Raw genomic sequence first — 19,837 nt, 5'->3', positions numbered from 1 at the left:
CCACTATAGCTCTTCCTTGAGAGGAGTCACTTAAGCAAAGAAAAAAAGAAAAACACTCACAAAAGGTAACACTCAAGGTGGTGAATGCTCGTCTAATAAAAGGATGATAGCAACAAAATCCATTTTTTCGTAGAAGAATAGCCAAAACACACATTTCAAAGCTTTATGCATGAGTTTGTGGTGATTAGAATTAGAAATATGAACATAACATACACACCCAAACACTTCAAGAGATAAGGAGATAAATGGCATCCGGACATGAAGAGACAAAGGAGCCCGAAATTGTAAAGGGGCTTTATGACACTTTTGAGGAAATGAAACAGAAGACAAACAAACAAGACTGAAAGATATGTTGGAAATAATGAAGTACATGGCACAAAGTTATAAAATAGGGTATTGAGTACTTGAATGAATGTCTTCCTAACGAACAATAGGAAGATCAACATCAATATCAAACACTTTAGACGAAGGAGGACCAAAATTATTACCTGAAGAAGGGCAAGGCTCTTGAGATACGACATTACTAGGTCCTTTCTTTTGCCTTGAATACACTTTTAATTCTCTTTCATTTGTGTCAATATCACCACTTTTAACAAGTGTATCTTTAATAGGATAACCATTACCATCTGAAACAATAAGAATGGGAACAGGGAAAGATGGAGTTAAAGACTCCCCTTCACTATAGCTCTCCCCTCGACGAGGAGTCATTTGAGTAGATAAAAAATGGAACATGCTCACAAAAGGTAACATCCATGGAGGTGAATGCTCGTCTACTAAAAGGAAGAAAACAATGATATCTTTTTTGTGTAGAAAAGTAGCCTAAGCATACACATTTTAAACCTTTAAGCTAGACTTTTTAGTGATTAAAACAAGGAATGTTACCATAAAATACACACCCAGACACTTTAAAGTATAAAGGAAATAAATGGTGATTTGGACATAAAGAGACATAAGAGCCCAAAATTGTAAAAGGGCTCCATGAGACACATTGAGGAATTGAAATAGAGGATATAGAAGATAAGAACAAATGATAGCTAGGAGATAATGAAGTATATGACACAAAGTTATAAACAAGGTATTAAGTACATGAATGAATATCTTTCCAAAAAACAATAGGAAGATTAACATCAATATCAAAAACCATAGATGAAAGAGAAGAACTATGATTATTACTTGAAGAAGGATATATCGTATCCTTTCTTTCTCCTTGAGAACACTAGTAATTTTGTATCATTTATATCAATATCATAACTTTTAACAGGTGTTTCTCTAGTAGGATAAGCATTACCATTTGTAACAATAAGAATGGGAAGAGTAAAAGATGGAGTTAAAGATTCCTCTTTAACATAGCTCTCCCCATGAAGAGGAGTCCTTTGAGTAGAGTTAAAAAGAAACATGCTTAGAAGAGGTAACATCTATGGAGGTGAATGCTCATCTACTAAAAGTATGACAATATCCTTTTTGTGTAGAAAAGCAGCGTAAGCGCACACATTTTAAAGCTTTTATGTACGAGTTTGTGGTGATGAGAATGAGAAATATGCACATAAGATACATACCCAAACATCTTAAGGTACAAAGTAGATAAGGGCGATTTGGAGATAACGAGAAACAAGAGCCTAAAATTGTAAAATATGACATGGAATTTGATGTATTGGAAAAACAACATACAAAAGATTATTAACCCAAAAATGAGCAAGAACATTCATCGTTAAAGATTACATAATCTCAAGAAGACGATGATATTTCCTCATGGACATTCCATTTTGTTGAGGAGTTTCTGCACAAGATTTTTCATGAATTATACCATGACTTGAAAAATAAGAACCTAAACCTTGATGAATATTTTCACCATAATGATTGGATTGAACAACTTCAATTTTTGCATAGAATTAAGTAGCGATCATTTTGTGAAATATTTTGAAGACATCATATACATTACTTTCTTGTTTTTGGAAGGTGCCTAGATGACTCGAGGGAGTCATACACAAAAGTCACAAAATAACAATATCTAGGTGGAGCTTAGGAGAATGTCTCCAAACATCAATATGAATAATATCAAAAGTAGTACTTCTATTACCATGACAAAAATATAAGGATTTATTTTTTTTCAAATTTTCAAGGCTCATAATGGAATTGATCAATAGAAGTGCATTTATTAAATTTTGAATCCAAACTAAGCAAACATTGCAGAGATGGGTGACCCAAGTGATGGCGTGACTTTAATAACATTAAATCACTACTAAAGAAGAAGGGGCATCTAGGTATTAAAGTGTTGTCCCCTTTCAATGAAATCTTACTTGGAAAATGGAGTTAAAGATTTGCTTTATAGAAAGCAAATTTTTATGGCCAAGATAAGATCTATGGTAGGCAAGGGAGAAGAATCAAGTTTTGCTAAGATATGTTGTGCAGTGGTGCTCCTTTAAATTCTTAGTAAAATCTTTCCATTGAAGTTGGATGGAGAAGTGTCATTCCTCACAAAAGGTAGGGTAGGGCTCTTGAGCTCTTACTTTCTTTTTTTATTAGATAAGCACAAATATATTAAGGGGCAAAAAGCCACAAAGCATACAAGGAGTATACATAGTAGCCTAAAACAAGAACGCAAAAAACAAGCAACCTCACCAACCCTTAAGTCTCCGCTAGCCACTCCAAAAAGCCTAAGAGCGAAGAGGACTCCTCTCCAATGTACACCCTAGCCCAACTCCACAACTTACATACAAAAGAATTTTTGAGTTTCTGTATAGCTAAAGAACCCCCCTAAAAGCTAATATATTCCTTTCCTTCCATACCATCCAGAAAATACACAACAGGATGGAATTCCAGATCTTTTTCCTTTTTTTCCCCACAAAAGGGTCCCTCCAACTAAATAACACCTCTTTAACTGACTCTGGGAACACCCACTGAACCCCAAAAAGGGCAAGGACGATCTCCCAGAGGACCCTTACCACTATACAGTGTAAAAGAATGTGATTAACATTTTCCTCTTCACAACCACACAAAAAACAGTGATTAAGGAGCTGCCACCCCCGTTTTTTAAGCCTATCCAAAGTGAGAATTTTCCCCCACGTGGCTTCCCAAGCAAAAAAAACAACTTTGGTTGGGACCTTATCTACCCATATGCATTTATTCGGGAAGGCGCAGGCATTGGGGACAACCAACAGATTATAAGCATCCTTAAGCCCAAAAATGCCATGACCCCCTCCTTTCGAGAACACTGAGTCCTCCTCTGAAGATATCTTGACGTCCCTCAGCATATTAAGCAAGTCTCTAATCAAGTCTCTAATCATTAAAATCTCTAGAAAATATGAGATTCCAACCTCCTTGACCAAGGCTTGAGTCCCACACTTCATTGACCGTTGCATTCCTATGGACCGCTAAGGCAAATAACTGGGGGAAATTTTGGGACAACGCCGCATTGCCACACCACTGATCAATCCAGAATTTAATTCTAGTCCCCTTCCCCACCTTAAACTTTATGCTATCCCAGCACCAATTTGCTTCCTTCATAATCTCCTTCCAAACCCCCACTCCAAACGTCCCGTGAGCTTCCTTAGTCCTCCACCCAAAGCCCTTTTGACCATATTTCACCCCAATCACCCTCTTCCAAAGATTGTCCTTTTCAAAGGCAAATCTCCAAATCCATTTACCCAACAAGGCTTTGTTCAAGAGATCAATCTTCCATATGCCTAGACCACCCTTCTCCTTTTGAGTGCACACCACCTCCCAATTAATTAAGTGGACTTTCCTCTGCAAGCTTCCCCCTCCCCAAAGAAAGTCTCTTTGTAATTTTTCAAGCCTTTTTGCAACAATCTTAGGCATTCGAAAGAGGGACAGATGGTAAATAGGCATACTGGCCAATGTGCTCTTAATGAGGGTGATACGCCCGCCCTTAGATATATATTATCTTTTCCACTGAGCTAATCTTCTCCTCATTCTCTCTTCCACCCCATCCCACATAAAAATAGCTTTGTGATGGGCTCCAAGAGGCAGCCCCAAGTAAACAGTGGGCAGAGACCCCACTCTACACTCTAGCTCCACTGCCATTTCCTCAATCTCTTCAACCTCACCAACCGGAATTAAAACGCTCTTAACTAGGTTAATTCTTAGACCAGAAGACGCCTCAAACCAAGCCAAAATCCAGCTTAAAGTGGTTAGTTGCTCTTTCCTAGCTTCGCAAAAAATGATTGTATCGTCAACAAAAAGAAAGTGGGAGACAATCATCTCCACTCCCCCTCTCCCCCGAAGTCTGTAGCCTGATAAGAAGCCCCCACCAACAACCCTTCTTATTAAAGTGCTTAGCACTTCCATACCCAAGACAAAGAGATAAGGATAAAGAGGATCTCCTTGCCGCAACCCCTTGGTGTTCGAGAAGAAGCCTATAGGCACCCCATTGACCAGGACAGAAAATTTGGCAGTTGAGATGCACCACCAAATCCACTCCATCCACCGAGACCCAAAGCCCATTTTAAGCAAAACCTTCATGAGAAAATTCCAATTGATGTTGTCATAGACTTTTTCGATGTCCAATTTGCAAATTAGCCCTCTCTTTTCGTTTATGCCAGAAGTCAATCACCTCATTAGCTATAAGCGAAGCATCCAAAATCTATTTGCCCCTCACTAAGGCATTTTGATCCACATAAACCACCTTTTCTAAAACCTTCTTCACCCTATTCACCAGCACTTTAGCCAAAAGCTTGTACACCTAACAGGCTGATTGGCCGGAAATCCCCCAGGTCTTCAGCACCTCCTTTCTTAGGGATTAGGACCAAGAAGGTGGTATTAAGGCTTTTGGAAAAAGATCTTTGATCATAAAACTCCTTAAACAAATTCACAATCTCCTCCTTCACAAAATCCCAGCAAGCTTGCCAAAAGGCCACTGTGAACCCATTCGAGCCTGGAGCTTTATCACCATTCATTTCCATCAGGGCAGAGTAAATTTCCTCCTCAGTGAAAGGCAACCCCAAAACTTCAACTTCACGGGAGTTAAGGCGATTGAGGTGCATCCCCTCAATATCAACTCTCTAGCCTGGCTCTTCTGAGAGCAAATGCTGAAAAGCATTCACAATCCCCTCTCTCATCTCATGTTCCTCAGTCATCCACACCCCATTAATCTTAATTCTATCCATGGAATTATTTCTTCAATGGGCATTTGTCATCCGGTGAAAAAAGCATATGTTCTTATCCCCTTCCTTTAGCCACAGCTCCCTTGACAGTTGTCTCCAGTGAATTTCTTCCATTAAAACCTACTTTTTAAAGGATTCCTTAGCTTCTTTTTTCAGCTCTGTTTCTCCTTCAGAAAGGCTTCTCTCACTTTCCACCCCATCCCAGTACTCAACTTGTTGAAGAGCTGAGTTTTTATTAACTTCCAGCCTTCCAAACACCTCCCTATTCCAAACTTTGATTTTTTGCTTCAACTCCTTCATTTTAGTGGCTAGTTTGAAACTAACCATCCCTCTCACCTCAAACCCCTGCCACCATTCCCGAAGAAGGTCCTTGAAACCATCAACTTTAAGCCACATATTTTCAAACCTAAACGGGGAAGGGCCCCGCCTTAACCCACCACCCATCAGCAAGATGGGAAAGTGATTTGAGGTGGGTCTGGGCAGCCTGCTTTGGACGACCCCACTAAAATGATCAAGCCAGTTATGGGTCACTAGGAACCTATCCAGTCTAGCCCAAGCCTGATTATTCCTACCCCCACTCCAGGTAAGCACACCCCCTTGCAAAGAAAGATCATGAAGTTCTAACTCGTCAACAATCTGGGCGAACCTTCTCATTACACCAGTTAGCCTTCCCTGACTATTCCTTTCCCTTTGGGAGAGAATGACATTGAAGTCATCCCCTAAACACCATGGATCATCCCAAATGCCTCTGATCGCCCCTAACTCCTCCCACATACAACCCCTATCCTCTCTAGAGAACGGCCCGTACACACTAGTAAAAATTCAAACTAGCCCATCTTCCACATTCCTGAGCCTATAAGAAATTGAGAAATTTCCCACCTCCATCTCAAGCACCTCCAAGGTCCTTTTATCCCAACAAATCAATAACCCTCCCGTAGTGCCATAGGCATCCAAGGCACCCCAGTCTAGAAACCTACCAGTGCCCAAACTTCTCACCAACCCCTCTGACATTGCCTGAATTTTGGTCTCCCGGAGACAGAACAAATCCACCCTCTGACTTCTAATCACGACCTTCATCACCTTTCTTTTGGAACTGTCGTTAGCTCCACGTACATTCCAGCTCAAGAGTCTTAGCTTCATTTAACTTCCATGACCTAACACCCTCTTCCTTGCATTCCACATTTCTGTTTTTCCCCCCCTCGTAGTTAATGGAGCATTCTAATCTTTTCAATTCCCTTTCGAACTTAGATTTCTCCAGAAGAGTTTTGCTATGGACTCTTTCCCTTCTCTTTTGGATTTTAACCAAAAAATCCAAAATGTCTTTCTCCAATCCTTCTATCGGAAACCCCAAGTACTTATTGAACCTAGCCAGATCACTTTCCTCCCAACTAACCTCCTCCCAGCCCTTTACTTCTCGTGGCATAGTTTGAACTAAGCATAATTCCTTTCCACATTCTTCATTGTTGCCATTGTTAACCTCCATCAGTTCCCAACGATTGACAGTCTCATCTTCTATAGGCCAAGGAGCATTGAGCATGCGTAACAGGGTTTCCCCCTGGATTGTCTCCCTATTGTCCCCAGAATAGTCGTAATACTCCCCTAATGGAGTCTGACCGAAAAAAAAAAAAAAAAGAGAAGAAGAGAACCCAGAAGCCAACAATCCACAAGGGTTAAAAGCACTCCCATACCTAGACGCTTCCTCAATTAGGGCAATGTCAGTCTTCGATCTCTCCTCAAATTAGAGTTCCTCCTCAATTTGCTTCTGCAGGCCATCCTTCACCCAGAAATGAGAGATTTCAACGTCTGGACCCCTCAAAAGACTTGGGCCAAACCACACCGAGGGAAAGGCCACACCGATGTGGGCTCTGTTCCCCTCCAAAGATTGGGATGGGCCTTGGCAATCATCCAGCCTAACCGAACTAAGCGCCACGAAGGCCTCCATAGCCTTGACCCACCTAGGGTCCTCCAAAGACGTCGGCCCAAAAGAAGTCGACCCAGCCTCAAATGAAGAGGAGAAGACTGGATCTAGCCCAACAAGCCCAGAGCCCAGATTAGAGCTTCGTGGGTCCTCAGAAAGGCCTGGCTTAAGGGGCCCACCTAGAAGCTGCAAACCTCCATGGGGCCCAACCGACGACCCATTAAGGCCCTGATAATGAACCAAAGGGCGCCCCGACCCACTCGTCTGCCCCCACGTCCCATTGGCAGACTGCAACTGGGTCTCGAGCCTTGCGTCATCGTCCTCTTCCACCTAGCGCTTGCCCACACGTGCAAAGACCTCACCCTCAACCTCTCTTTCTGCTCCGATTTTCTTCCCACTCTTTTCTGTCGACAACGATCTCATTACCGGCATAACCTCCCACCACAGGGTTAACGAATAGCACACCCCTTCGACCTAAATTTCCACCACGTTAGGAATCTCCTCGCTATTAAGCTTCACCAGAATCCTGGCCCACTGCAACTCCTCCAGCTTCTTCATTTGAGAATCGATAGCTAAGAAACCCCTACACTCCTCCCCTACCCTTCTAAGGATGGCCCGATCCCATAAAGAGACGGGTAAGCCCACGATTCTCACCCATGCCTCACTCTTTTTCTCTCCTTCCATCAGACACCCCGTCTCAGGGCTCCATTTCTCCAATCACAGAAAAAATCCCCCAACCAAAATTCTTCCAAGGTTTAGAGCTTTCCCAGCTTCTGCCAACAGCTCAAATTCCAGCAAAACCTTACCCCTTTCCAACTTAGCCAGTCCTAAGTTGCCCTTCAACCCCCAAATTTTTGCCATTTGGGTCCCCTAACTTCTCAAGTCATCCCCCCTCACTGATTTGGGGTCCCAAGATCCAACAAGACAGTGAGCCAACTTATTTAAATTTCGGCTTAGGTCCTTTTTGCTGACTTCCACCCTCGCCACTACTCTGCCTTTGCGCCTTGGCAGCTTAACCACCTCTGCAAAGGTTTTCCCCAAAATGGGCCTCGACGGCATCACCTCGTCCTTCTGACTCTCCTTCCTTTCAGTAGCAACACCCAAGCACCGAAGCGTCTCTGCCATTGAAGCCCGACCCCCTTTTACTCCTCTTCCTTTGGGAATAAAGATGTTGAACCTTTTCTTCTCCAGATCCACAACGCCCAAACGGAGGAAGCATCCCCCCTTGTTTTCATCGCGCACCAGCGAATAGAACCTCCCTTTTTCCTTCCAATTTCTTTCCCATATTCTAGTTCACGTGTCCTTAATGCAAAAAACCAGACATTCTATAAAGATCCCTAGGCTCTCCGGTCCCAGCTTAATCCAAGAAGAAACCCCTCTTTTCCTCTCCACAATAGTGGCTTGCACTTTGCCCTTCTTCTTTTCTACCTCGATCTCAAAAGTCTTCAACTCCACTCCAAAGCTGCTCTTCCTCAAGCTTTTCCGAGACTCCAAGTGGACATTGCTTACTGCACCCTCGCTTGCACACAGATTCACTCGCTCTCCTCCATCGCTCTCGCTCTCCTCCATTGTTGAACCCTGCTGGAACGAGAATACTGAATGGATCCTCCCGAGGAAAGGTATCAATCATACGAGCTCTTACTAAAGTAGGTTTCTTTGTGTGGGAGGTTGTATAGAGAAGGGTCCTAACCTTTGATCATGAAGATGTTGGCTTTTGGCAAGTTATTGTTATATATATATATATATAAATGCAGAAAAATCAACTGGTCATTCCTCATCCTTTATGGGAAGGCTAGGGGTTGTAGCACTTTTTGTTCTATTTATTTGACATCTCTTAGGTTCTCCTTTCTTTGACGAAAGCGTCATTAATAGGCTGGCATGGAGTTTTATGGGTAAGAAGAGAAGGCAGGCTTGGGGAATAACTGTTGCTTGTTCTAGACAATTTGGTAGGAGGTTAATCAAAAATCCTTTAAAGGGGTGTAATGATTAGACCAATCACTTAAAGATTTCCTCATTTGTAACCTATAATAACAGTCTTAGGGATCTCTACAAGATGGTTTCCAAGTCCTTACCATACATCATTGAGTAGTTGTGCTCCAAGGAGTTAGAATGTTGTTGTGGTTATTGTTGCTCTTTTTTCACTTTTTAAGCCCATATGTATACTTCCTATGTATTAAGTGTGCCCTTACCTTTAATATTATTTTTTTATTAGGCAAATGAGTAAATATATTGGAAATGCCTAAAAGGAGGTGCACTAACATACACTTAATTTACACCTAGACTAGGCGAGAAGGAGATAAACAGAAAAACACTCTCCTTACTTGAAGCTTAGTTAATTTACAAAATCTATCATATTTATTAAGTGGTCCTCTATGTACAACCTAACCCAGTTCACAAAAGAATACATAAAGTCGGATTTGATTGTTTTTGTCCAACTGCTCAACATCATTGAAAGCCTTTCTGCTCCTTTCTTTCCAACGAGTCTAAAACAAGCATAACAATACAACCCTACATGCTTTTCTGTTTTTTCACCACAATAGAGCCATGCAAACCCAAAAGATTCCTTTTGACTGAAGAACACATCACCCAAACCACTCCAAAGAGAGAGAGAAACAGCTGCCATAACATATTGACTTTGGAATAGACGAGAAGCAAGTGATGTCTCGTTTCCTCCTTGCCTTTACACAAGTAACAACTATTCAGTCGAGTCCACTCCCTCCAAGTGACCAAAAAACACCATTGTTAGACTCATTCCATTTCAATTTGTCCTCCTCTTCCCTTTTTTATTAGTGCTTTTCATTTATTCTTATTTGAAGATCACAAAAAGAGACAAGTGTGTTGCTAGCTCCAAATTAAATAATTAGTTCCATCAAATTTAAATGCAGTAAACCGAATAAAAAGAGTGTTGGAACTTGCCCCAAACATATTTGAACCCTAAACAACCAGATTTGCAGTCCCAAAATTGCTGCTGGTAAACATATTTGTCTAAAGGATCAACAACACAACTAGTGCAAAATATAACCCTTCCTCCACAAAAACAAGCTAAACACAAGTGATCAGAAAACAGAAAATAGCAACAAGTCAAAACCAACAACCTTCAGCACCATCAAATGGTTCGAAAATCATTCCAAACCACAGTATTATTCACATCCAGCAGAAACAAGCCTCTTCAAGGCCAACAGTTGCAGCAAACCAACAAAAAGAAGGAACCTTTTTTTTTGGATAAGCGAAGGCACAGAAAAAGGATATATTAATAAGAACAAGTCATCCAACAGCCAACCCAAAGCATATAGGAAGTATACAACAAGCACCTATAGGCAAAAAAACAAAAGAAAGAGGGGTACAAAAAACTCGTCCACCCTCATCTAGAGCTCAACCAATCAAAAAAGTTGATTAAAAAATTAGGCCTTTCATCCATACACGACTTAGTCCAAGACAAAAAATTACAAACAAACAAATATTTCATCCTTTGGATAGAAAACTCCTCATTTTCAAAAGAAATTTTATTTCTTTCTTTCCAAACCGTCCTAAAAGAGACACAAGGGGGCTACTCTCCAAACCTTTCTTCGCTTCTTGCCCACAAATGAGTCATGTCACCCAAGAAGGATCTCTATAAATAACGAAGGAAGAACCCACAGCACACCAAAAAAGGTAAACAACAATTCCCACAAAATCCTAGCGTTGGTGCAATGAATTAGAAGGTGATCAATAGACTCTTCAGCAGCACAACAAAGGAAACGTCTATTATGAAGTGACCAACCCCTCTTCTTTAGTTGATCCAAAGTTAAAGATTTACCCCATGAAGCTTCCCAAGCAAAAAAACCAACCTTAATAAGAACACGAGTGCACCAAATAATGTTGCTCGAGAACGGGACTGTACTACTACCCTCCACAGCGCTATAAAAGGATTTAACTAAAAAATTTCCATCCTTAGCCTCTTTTCACAGTATCCTATCCTCCATGTTAGTAACCACCCTCATCCCTTGTAAGAAGAAAAGGAATATATCCAGCATCTCCATCTCCCAATCATTAAACGGCCTAGAAAAACGTGGATTTCAGCCCCCCTCCTCCCCCAAAGCATCCCAAACCTCTGCCACCCACGCCTCTTTTAAGGCCGCCAAAGGAAACAAAGAAGAGAAAGAAAAACTTAGAGCATTGTCTTAAAACCACGTATCCTCTCAAAATCTCACTCTTATACCATCCCCCATGGAGAAAACGAAATTGTTTTTCATTAAAGGTCATTCCTTCCTAATTTCCTTCCAAAACCTCACACCATACCCCTCCCTTACTTCTCGGGTACACCACCCCCTTTCTTCTACCTCATACTTCTTGCTAATCACTTGATTCCAAAGAATCTCCCCCTCTTGCACAAAGCGCCAACTCCATTTACCCAAAAAGGCTCTATAGAGTTTAGAAAGGCATCTAACACCCAAATCGCCTTTCTTTTTATTTGAACAAAAAATCTCCCACTTTACAAAATGAGGCTTCTTCTTCAATCCCCCTACCCCAAAGAAAGTCCCTTTGTATTTTCTCTAGTCTCGATCTTACCACTCGTGGCATACGCAACAAAGACATGAAGTATATCGGCATACTTGACAAAGTGCACTAGAAGGATGACCCTCCTTCCTTTAGAAACAAAGTGCCTCTTCCACACGGCAAGCCTCTTCCAGAACCTCTCCTTCACCCCATCCCAAACCACCACCAATTTATGAGCAGCTCCCAAGGAAAGCCCCAAATAAGAGGAAGGCAGCACCCCCACCTTGCAACCAAGTTTAAGGGCCAAATCCTCCACATTCTCAGCCCTTCCTACCAATAGGATTTCACTCTAATCCAAGTTTATTTTCAAACCTGAAATGGCTTCAAACCACATTAATAACCAACTCAAAAAGACCATTTGCTCTGGGGAAGCCTCACAAAACACAAGAGTATCATCAACGAACAGAAAATGGGTTACTTGAACCTCATCTCCTCCCCTTCCCCTAACCCTGTAGCTTGATAAAAAGCCCTCACTCACAGCTCTATTAATAAGGCAACTTAGGGCCTCCGTCCCAATCACAAAAAGATAGGGCAATAGAGGATCCCCTTGCCTCAATCCCTTAGTGTTGTGAAAGAAGCCCAATGGAATGCCATTAACCAAAACCAAAAACAACACAAAGGATATCCACCATCTTATCCAACCTACCCGCTTCTCCCCAAAGCCCATTTTCTGTATCACAGTCAGCAAAAAATTCCAATTTAGGTGGTCATAAGCCTTCTCTATGTCCAGTTTGCATAACACTCCACCCTTATTCCTTTTTATCATAGAATCAATAGTAACACTCCACTCTTATTCCTTTTTATCATAGAATCAATAGCCTTATTAGCTATCAACGCAGCATCAAGAATTTGCCTTCCTTCAACAAAAGCATTTTGGGTCGGAGACACCACCTTACTTACCACCTTCTTTAGTCTATTAGCTAACACTTTAGCCAACAGTTTGTAAAGGCCTCCCACCAAGCTGATAGGTCGAAAGTGTCAAAGGTCATCTGTACCTCTTTTTTTTGGGGATTAAAACCAAGAACGCAATATTCAAGCTCTTAACAAATCTCCCCCACTCATGGAATTCTCTAAAAAAGCCTATAATCTCTTCCTTCACACAAACTCCTAACTAAACTGTCAGAATGCAATGGAGAAACCGTCCGGACCAGGAGCCTTGTCCCTGTTCAGCTCAAACAGGGCAGAAAAAACCTTCTTTTCATTGAAAGCTTCCTCCAACCTGGCAGCATCCTCATCCCCAATTGCCCCTTCAAGCTAGGGCGCCAATCTCTCGGTTCCATCAATAGATTCTAGAAGGCCCTAGCCACCCCCCTTCCTTAATCTCATGCTCCTCTGAGAACCAAGAGCCATTAATTTTAATCTTAGCCAACCAATTTCTCCTTTTATGGGCATTTGTCATCCTATGGACGTAGCCTGTGTTTCTATCTCCTTCCCTCAACCACACTTTTCTTGACTTTTGTCTCCAAGAGACTTCCTCTAGGAGCACCCATTCTTGAAATCCTCTCTTGCCTCTTTTCTAACCTCCACTTTTTCCAAAGTCAACTCTCTTGATTTCTCCTACTCATCCTAGAATGAAACTTTTTCTAAGGCCAAAGACTTATTAACCCCAATCTTCCTGAAAGCATCCTTGTTCCAAATTTTCAAGTTGGTCTTAAGCACCTTCAGCTTTTCTGCCAGGACAAAACTACAAAAACCACTAAAATTAAAACCTTGCCACCAACTTTTCAACAACACCTTAAACCCCTCCTCCTTTTACCACATTCTTAAAACAAAACGGGGTTAGTCCTCTCCTCACCCCTTCTCTATCTAGCAAAATGGGGAAGTGATCAAACACTGGTCTACGGAGGGTGTACTGAACAACCCCACTAAAATGGCACTCCCAATCTTTAGTGACCAAAAAGCGATCCAGTCTAGACATGGACTGGCTATTCAACCCGCCACTCCAAGTAAACGGACCCCTCTGCAAAGAAAGATCTCTCAAATCTAGATCATCAATCACCTCTGAAAACCTCCACATAGTTGAAGGCACCCTCCCTCTCCTACTACATTCACAAGGGAATCTAATCACATTAAAGTCCCCTCCTATGCACCAGGGAGGAACTTTTAGGCTCCAAAGATATGGAAGAGGGTAAAAATTTCACAGCCATGCAAAGGAACTCAAAGGATTCACCTTGCACTCATTTATCATCAAAAACTAACACTACCAGGATTGGCAACTGGTCCATAGAGCTAGCTACCCATCTATGGTAGAAGAAACCAAATCCAGGGTAAAAACAGCCTTTTAAAAAAATACAAGAAAAATGGGAAGATCCATCAAACAGCCGAGGAATCCTAAGGAATTTTAGATCCAACGACTCCTGACAGAAACCTAAAATTTCAGGATTTTTTATGTCCATATGGTGCTGATATCAGCATGTACTGCTGCTGATATCAGTGTCCTCCAAACCTTGTGCTGAATATCATCAACTTGCTGTGTTAGTCCTGATGATTTAAACCTTGCTCTAATGCCAAGTTGTTTGGCGTAAAAGGAAAAAAGTAACAAAGAGAAAAAGAAAAAGACAAGAAGTGGAAATTTTTAAACTATTCTCTGCAATGCACAACTTTATTATTTACAAGGAAATTGGAAAATGAAAATATACCCTTTCACTTATTTACTACTTAAACTCTCAATAACATAATCCTGCTCACAAAGAGTATCTTAAATCAGATCATGACACGTTTAAGCATAGCAATAGCCAATGCAATTTGAATCAAAGACCTGATAAGTAGGTGAGTTATTTAGGGTCAGTTTGGCATTTCCCATACCTTAAAGGAAAATCATTAGTTGGTGTGTTGACAGAAAAATATAATGAGGAAAAACATTTGAACAATAGTAAATTATGGTTTCAAAAGTACTGTGAGTTTCAGAAGTAGCATTTAAGCGTTCAATTAACTAGATTATTAAATTGTTGTGAACATATGTAATGACAAAAATAGAGATCTTTCTCTTCTATCTTCTTGTCCTTTGAAGAATAATAACATAAACTTCACCTTTACATGGCTATTCTTCCTTTCCTTGACTATGCTGCTCTGTTTTTCTTTTTGCTCAATAGTAGTTTTTTCATTTCCTCCCTTGAGGGTTTTCTTGTAGACTTCATGTGTACTTGAGTCAGGTTGCATCCCTTGCTACAGTTTTAATAAGCCAAACAACTTGGTTTTTCTTAATCCTGCTTTCTAGAGACAATTACACTGCTTTCATTGATGGGACTTTGTAAACCTAACTAAAAAAAAAATTAACTTGAAAGCAAAAAATTCAGAACAACAATAAAAATATGGGGGACAGAAAAAACAAAGGAAAAAATTTTAAGAATGAAAATTTACTTGATTAATGAACACTGATATTGAACAAAAACCAACTATATGATCAACAACAACAACAACAATAATAACAAAGACGATGATGATGACAATAGTCATGGTGATAATATTAGTAATAAATAATTACGAATTAATTAATGGGTAATAAAATTATTCAAAATTTAAAGAAAAAAGAAAGGAGAAAAGGAAACACCGTAGCTCTTGAGATCCTCCTTCTCCACTTTTGCATCTGAAAATTTCAAGAGCAATAAAAATAATATCAAAATAAACAAAAAATAAATACACACATACATATATATATATATATATATATTAGTTTGATGCCAAAACCTATTGAAAAAACGCAATCATAGCACTTTATCCAACCAATCCGCTAAAACCGAAAGCAAGAAATTCCAATTTACCTGATCATAAGCCTTTGCAATGTCAAGTTTGCAAAGGACACCGTGATCATTACTTTTCAACATCGAGTCAACAACCTCATTAGCAATCAATACCACATCCAGAATTTGTTTACTCTCCAAAAATGCATTTTGGGACTTAAGACCACTTTGACCACCACCTTCTTGAGTCTATTGGCTAAAACCTTAGCCAACAACTTACAAAGACTATCTACCAAACTGATGGACCTAAAATCTCTCAAATCTTCGTGACCCCCTTTCTTTGGAATAAAACTAACAAATTTGCATTCAAACTCTTTACGAATCTACCCTGCTCATAGAATTCTCTAAAAAAATCTATCACCTCTTCATTCATAAAATCCCAACTGAAATGCCAAGAAGTCATAGAGAAGTCATCCATAGAAGCCATAAAGGATTTGACTAATCATATGCTCATTCAAAAGTGAGAATCTTGTGGCAACTAGTATTTTCCTCTATTTAGAGTGGCATGGGTGATGCGCTCCTCTATAAGAGGAACTCTCCTGGGTTGACATGGCTTGACATGGCTCTTTTGTAGTGAAGTAGAAGAAAGCTTGGAGAGCCTCTCCTTGGAGTTGTTTTCAATGTTATGGAAGGATGAAAATAGGAGGTCATTCAAAGATACAAAACAGCTGGATCAAGCAATCCAATATTCTTTTACATGTATCTTTTTAGATTAGGCTAGAGTGTACATAGATGATCACTCTATGACCATGATAAGCTTTGTAGATTGGTTTGGTTCCAATTATGAAGAGGGAGGTTGTTTATCATTTTCCTTCTTCCATTTTATTTGTTTCTCCTTGGAGTTGTTTTCAATGTTATGGAAGGATGAAAATAGGAGGTCATTCAAAGATACAAAACAGCTGGATCAAGCAATCCAATATTCTTTTACATGTATCTTTTTAGATTAGGCTAGAGTGTACATAGATGATCACTCTATGACCATGATAAGCTTTGTAGATTGGTTTGGTTCCAATTATGAAGAGGGAGGTTGTTTATCATTTTCCTTCTTCCATTTTATTTGTTTGTTGGTGATGCTTGTAAGCATCGTGCGTACTTTGTTGTGCCCTATTTCAGCCATTTTTAACATAATATCTCATTTTGCCTATCAAACCCCAAGTTCCCATGCCCAAAAGATTAGGAAAAAAAACTAATATCAAGACAAAATTTGAGATGTAAGCCTTAATTAGCAATGGAGAAAAACCATCCCTCCAAAAGATCACATATGCAACATGATAGCAGTTTTTTCTATGAATATTTGTTCTTATTTCCTTCCAAATTCAGCACTATTAATGATATCCTTAAGAATAACAAATAACAAACTGTCTTGGTAATAAATAAAACTTCCCACATGCTTGGAAACTGCCTGTGTCTAAAACCTCTGTACAAACAATCTATAAAGTTAATTCTCATTGCCAATGCTCATAGATTTCAAAAAATAAAAGGCCTCCCATTAGCTAATTCACTAATATGATGGATAACACAGCTAACATACATTAATAAACACAGAGACACAGAAAATTAAAATGGATGTAAGGAATGGTAGAGTTGTTAGTTGAACTGTTAATGCACTGTTAGCAAATTAAGCAAGATCAGATCTAACCAGTAGAGCTTTTTGGCTTCGCCTGTGCTGAACGCCCTGATTTTGGATTCTTTTCTGCACCTTGTTTTTTGTCAAGGGCCTGCTGCTTCAGAACATTTTCTTCAGTATGTTTCATCAGACGGTCCATCCCCACCCATTCATCCCAACTGTGGGCAATATGTCCAAGCCTCAGTAAGTATTTCTAAATCCCCTTTGACAATTAACGAAGTTCAATGACAAACAAAAAATCAGCAGTTTTGAAATAGCCATAATCACAGACAGCTGAAGGCGATGATTACAGCATACCCCATAAACAGGGACAGGTCAATGCTTTACAGGGCCTATGACAAAGATTCTAAATAAGGCCGTTTATTAATTATTATATTAGTATATAACATTAATAGTCTATTTATATAGTATGAAACTTTTGGCGCCCCCTTTTTTGGCGCTTCTTAATACAAGCTTTTGTCTATCAAAAAAAAATATAGTATAGAACTTTAATTTGAAGTTCTTTTTTCTCTCCTTAAATTATGTGAAAGAAAGAAAAAGCTGATGGGAAGAGAATTTTACCAAAGTTTCAAAGTTTAAACCCGTATCTAAAAATGGACCAAAACTCAGTGCATACCACCAGACAATGCAACAGTTCCAATGGGTCTTTAAACCTAATTAGACCTTCTTGCAAATGGTTCTCATTGATATTGAATAATTTTGCCCATTGCTGTTTGATAATATATTAAAATGTGGTCACTTCTATTGGCATTTATTAACACATTCAATAATCTAACATGATGGAAAAACAATCACTTCTCACTGGATAAATAATTACTCAACATTAATATTGGATAACATTTTTTTGATAGGAAAATTTTTGTCCCCAATTGGGACTTGAACTTGGAATCTCCCACAAACCCTCCCCGTCCCTTTACCACTTGAGCCAGGCCTCAAGGGCATTAATATTGGATAACATATTAAAATAAGGCCTTTCTAGATAATACATCAAAAAGTTGGAAAAAAAATTTAGTAAGACCTTTTTCTTGAATTGGGCCTGGAGCAATAGCCCTAGCCACCGTAGGGTGGAGCCCGCATTGCCATAGATATAAACTTTCATACAGTGGTAGAAATGCATAACCATTCTAAGCATAATTCCAATTTTTGGTACAGAAGATCTACTTAGCAGGGATAATTAACTGGTTAAATTTATTGACTATAAACCTTTATTGAGCCTGCCAATAGCAGTACTTGCCATTTTGAATTTCCATTTACTTGTCTGGACTTTGGACTATTAGAACTCAAATTTTTATTGATGATAAAATTAAAAAGATGCTCAAACTTTGTAAGTTCAAAACTACTGATGAAGTCATACCCAAACCATAACTCCAAGGGTTTTTATTTTCAGAACCACCTTCCAACTTTGGATTCCTTTACCACCATGTAATGACTACTTTTGCAAATTTGATGCTGTGAACAATTTATCTATTTTAAATGATGCACTGTAACTGCAGGGAGAAAAGACCAGCACACAAAAGCATTATACAGAAGTGGTAGGACCATTTCGACAAGAGAAAGAAGAAGAAGAGTGCTGCCATGGCTCCAGAAAGAAAAGGAAGAAGAGTTTGGACCATAAGATTTAGAAGCAAAAAAAGAAAAGGAGATGAAAAGAAACAAAGAGAGAACAATGTCATGAAGATTCAAGGAAAAAATACATAAGATAAAGCAGATAGACAAGAAGACATACTCACTTTTTATTCCATCCCTGCAAAACAGAAAAGGAGAAGGATATCATTTAATAAGAAAACAAGAAATATTTGTTCATCTCATAAATCAGCAATGCAAGCATTCAAAATTTGTTGGGAAATACCATGTTAACATTTCTAACTAGAAGTGTTGCTCAAGAAAATATGCTAAAGAGCACTCAGTGACTAATGAACAAGAAAAATGAAAAGAAAAAAATAAACTTACAAGGTAATGAACAAAGTATCTCCACTCCTTCTTTCGAAATTCAGCCTTTTGGACCTTACAAATAAAAGCATGTAAATGGATCAGATATTGACTGTTAGAATTGGAAATAAGTACATTTGGCACAATAGAGTATAAGTATTTAAAAACAGTTAAGGAGGTAAATAATATAAAGGAGCATCATTTGTGAGATTTGGGTTCCCTCTCATTATTGAACATAATAAAAAAATACACACCAGAGTAAGCCAAACCAGAATAAAGTTACTAACCATTAATCAAATGCTGATAATGTCCTCGTGGACAACGTGGAGAACTATAATTTCAAAGTAACCCAACAATTCAAACTATTAGTTGAGCGAAAAAAAAATATCAGTAAGTTGGGCCCATGAAGCCAATTACAAGCAGTGTAACATTTGCAACCTCAGCTATCTTTGGTAATGCCAACTCTTTTTCTTGAAATCTTATTTTCCATCGTAACCTAATTGATTTGGAGATTGATGATCTCAAAAGACTAATGACTTCTCTTTCCCTGTGTACAATTGTCTCCATTTGTTCCAGATGCAAAAGCTTGGGTACCTTCTTCTTTAGGAGTATTCTCAGTAAAACTCTTTTCTTAGCCTTGTCCAATTTATTAGATTCAGTTTCTTTCCATCCAATCAAATTTTTGTGGAAGTCAAGAGTCTCATCTAAAGTCAAGGCCTTTGCTTGGTTAGTAACACATAAGAAGGTAACTACCAATGACCCTTAGTCCTGATCAGTGCATCCTATGTAGGGGGATTAGATAGACAAATGATCATCTCTTCCTCCATTTCCACTTTGGGATTATGCCACAAGCTATTCTCACAGGCCGGGATGGTGTGGGTTCAGCCAAGGAGTATTTGTGATATGATGGTTATTTCTTTTATTTATTTTGGGAACTCCGCTAGAGGCAAGACCCTTGAAAAGATTA

At 39.4% G+C, this 19,837-nt stretch overlaps 1 protein-coding gene across 9 annotated transcripts in view; it reads right to left on the bottom strand.

Annotated features, from left to right (window-relative positions):
- The window catches only part of LOC100242251 (protein MRG1), a 35,113-nt gene that overhangs the window by 12,830 nt on the left and 2,446 nt on the right, over positions 1-19,837 (bottom strand). For 4 of the 9 annotated variants that reach the window (XM_010654465.3, XM_059738678.1, XM_002283582.5 and 1 more), the window contains exons 2-5: positions 18,892-18,945; positions 18,672-18,685; positions 16,954-17,099; positions 15,125-15,160 (exon numbers count right to left, since the gene is read on the bottom strand). In XM_010654465.3, coding sequence (XP_010652767.1) covers positions 15,125-15,160; positions 16,954-17,099; positions 18,672-18,685; positions 18,892-18,945 — 250 coding nt within the window. Of the gene's footprint in view, positions 1-488; positions 627-15,124; positions 15,161-16,953; positions 17,100-18,671; positions 18,686-18,891; positions 18,946-19,837 lie in introns of all 9 variants that reach the window. The other 5 variants (XM_010654463.3, XM_010654464.3, XM_010654462.3 and 2 more) reach the window with 2 other exon arrangements.

Source organism: Vitis vinifera, chromosome 7, assembly GCF_030704535.1.
Source record: "Vitis vinifera cultivar Pinot Noir 40024 chromosome 7, ASM3070453v1".
Lineage (NCBI taxonomy): Eukaryota > Viridiplantae > Streptophyta > Magnoliopsida > Vitales > Vitaceae > Vitis > Vitis vinifera.
The sequence above is the reverse complement of the archived record's forward strand: the minus strand, read 5'-3'. Positions and strand labels throughout refer to the sequence as shown.